Source organism: Habropoda laboriosa, unplaced genomic scaffold (genome assembly GCF_001263275.1).
Source record: "Habropoda laboriosa isolate 0110345459 unplaced genomic scaffold, ASM126327v1 scaffold561, whole genome shotgun sequence".
In the NCBI taxonomy this organism is placed as follows: domain Eukaryota; kingdom Metazoa; phylum Arthropoda; class Insecta; order Hymenoptera; family Apidae; genus Habropoda; species Habropoda laboriosa.
The window spans coordinates 366330-367285 of record NW_017100686.1 but is presented as its reverse complement, the minus strand read 5'-3'; the positions used below and the strand labels follow the sequence as shown (position 1 = coordinate 367285).

Below are 956 nucleotides of genomic sequence, written 5' to 3'. Positions count from 1 at the left end.
ATACAAAAAATTGAAAAACAATAAAATTTCTTTTATTAATATTGTGCTTTGTATTTTATTATATTATACTCTCAGTATTTATATTTTCCATTTGTATTTTATTTACAACTGAATGTGGTTTTTCATGTGTTAATTTATGAGTATTATTTATTATTTATAAACCGTTATTTTATGTTTTAAATTTATGTTAAAAAATTATGATGAATATTTTATTTGCTTATGTAGTGCTATATTTTACTTTTACTGTAAAATTGAATGCTATTTTTAAAATAGAACTCAAAAACTTTTCATACTTGCACATCTATATTCTGAAAGGAAGTACAAAAATAAGATAATAAAATATTATATATTATTTTAAGAATCAAAACCTTCCATGGATGATTGTGAAAATGATGAATTTATGACTTCTTGTCTATGCATGAATAAACATGATGCTAGATTGGCAGAGTTACTGTGGTATGGTGGCGATATGAGGTTGTGCACTATATTTCCTCAAGTATGCATCAAGTAATGATGATATAAACACATTATCAGAGTTTAATTATAGTTAATTGCCCAATTAATTGCTATTTTACCAGCAAAAAGTTGATGTTTCAAGTTGGCTAACATATCAATATGGCAAAACATTTTTTCCCTTATATACAAATAACCATAGTGGAATTTTACTACAATCAGAATACAAACTTTATATCCTTGTTGAAGCTAATCTTGATAGCTATGAACCTATAGCTGCATCACAAGCCACAAAGGTATACACTTGTTTATTATAATCATGTTTTAAACTTTAGATGCAATTGTTTACATAAGAAACATATAGCACTTATTGTAATATACATCATATTTATTTTCACCCTTTTTTAACTAGCTTGTATCTTTCAAAACACACAAAGGGTAGAAATATATATATATAAAGAATGGCTATTATTGAAATTACCGAAAGTGAACAATGTAACTTA

The 956-nt window shown here is 25.0% G+C and overlaps 1 protein-coding gene across 1 annotated transcript in view; it reads left to right on the top strand.

Moving 5' to 3' along the window:
- LOC108576868 (biotin--protein ligase) overlaps positions 1-956 on the top strand; it is an 11185-nt gene that overhangs the window by 2495 nt on the left and 7734 nt on the right. Inside the window, exons 2-3 of the mRNA XM_017939931.1 lie at positions 360-496; positions 579-749. Of these exons, the coding sequence (XP_017795420.1) occupies positions 360-496; positions 579-749 (308 nt within the window). The remainder of the gene's footprint in view (positions 1-359; positions 497-578; positions 750-956) is intronic.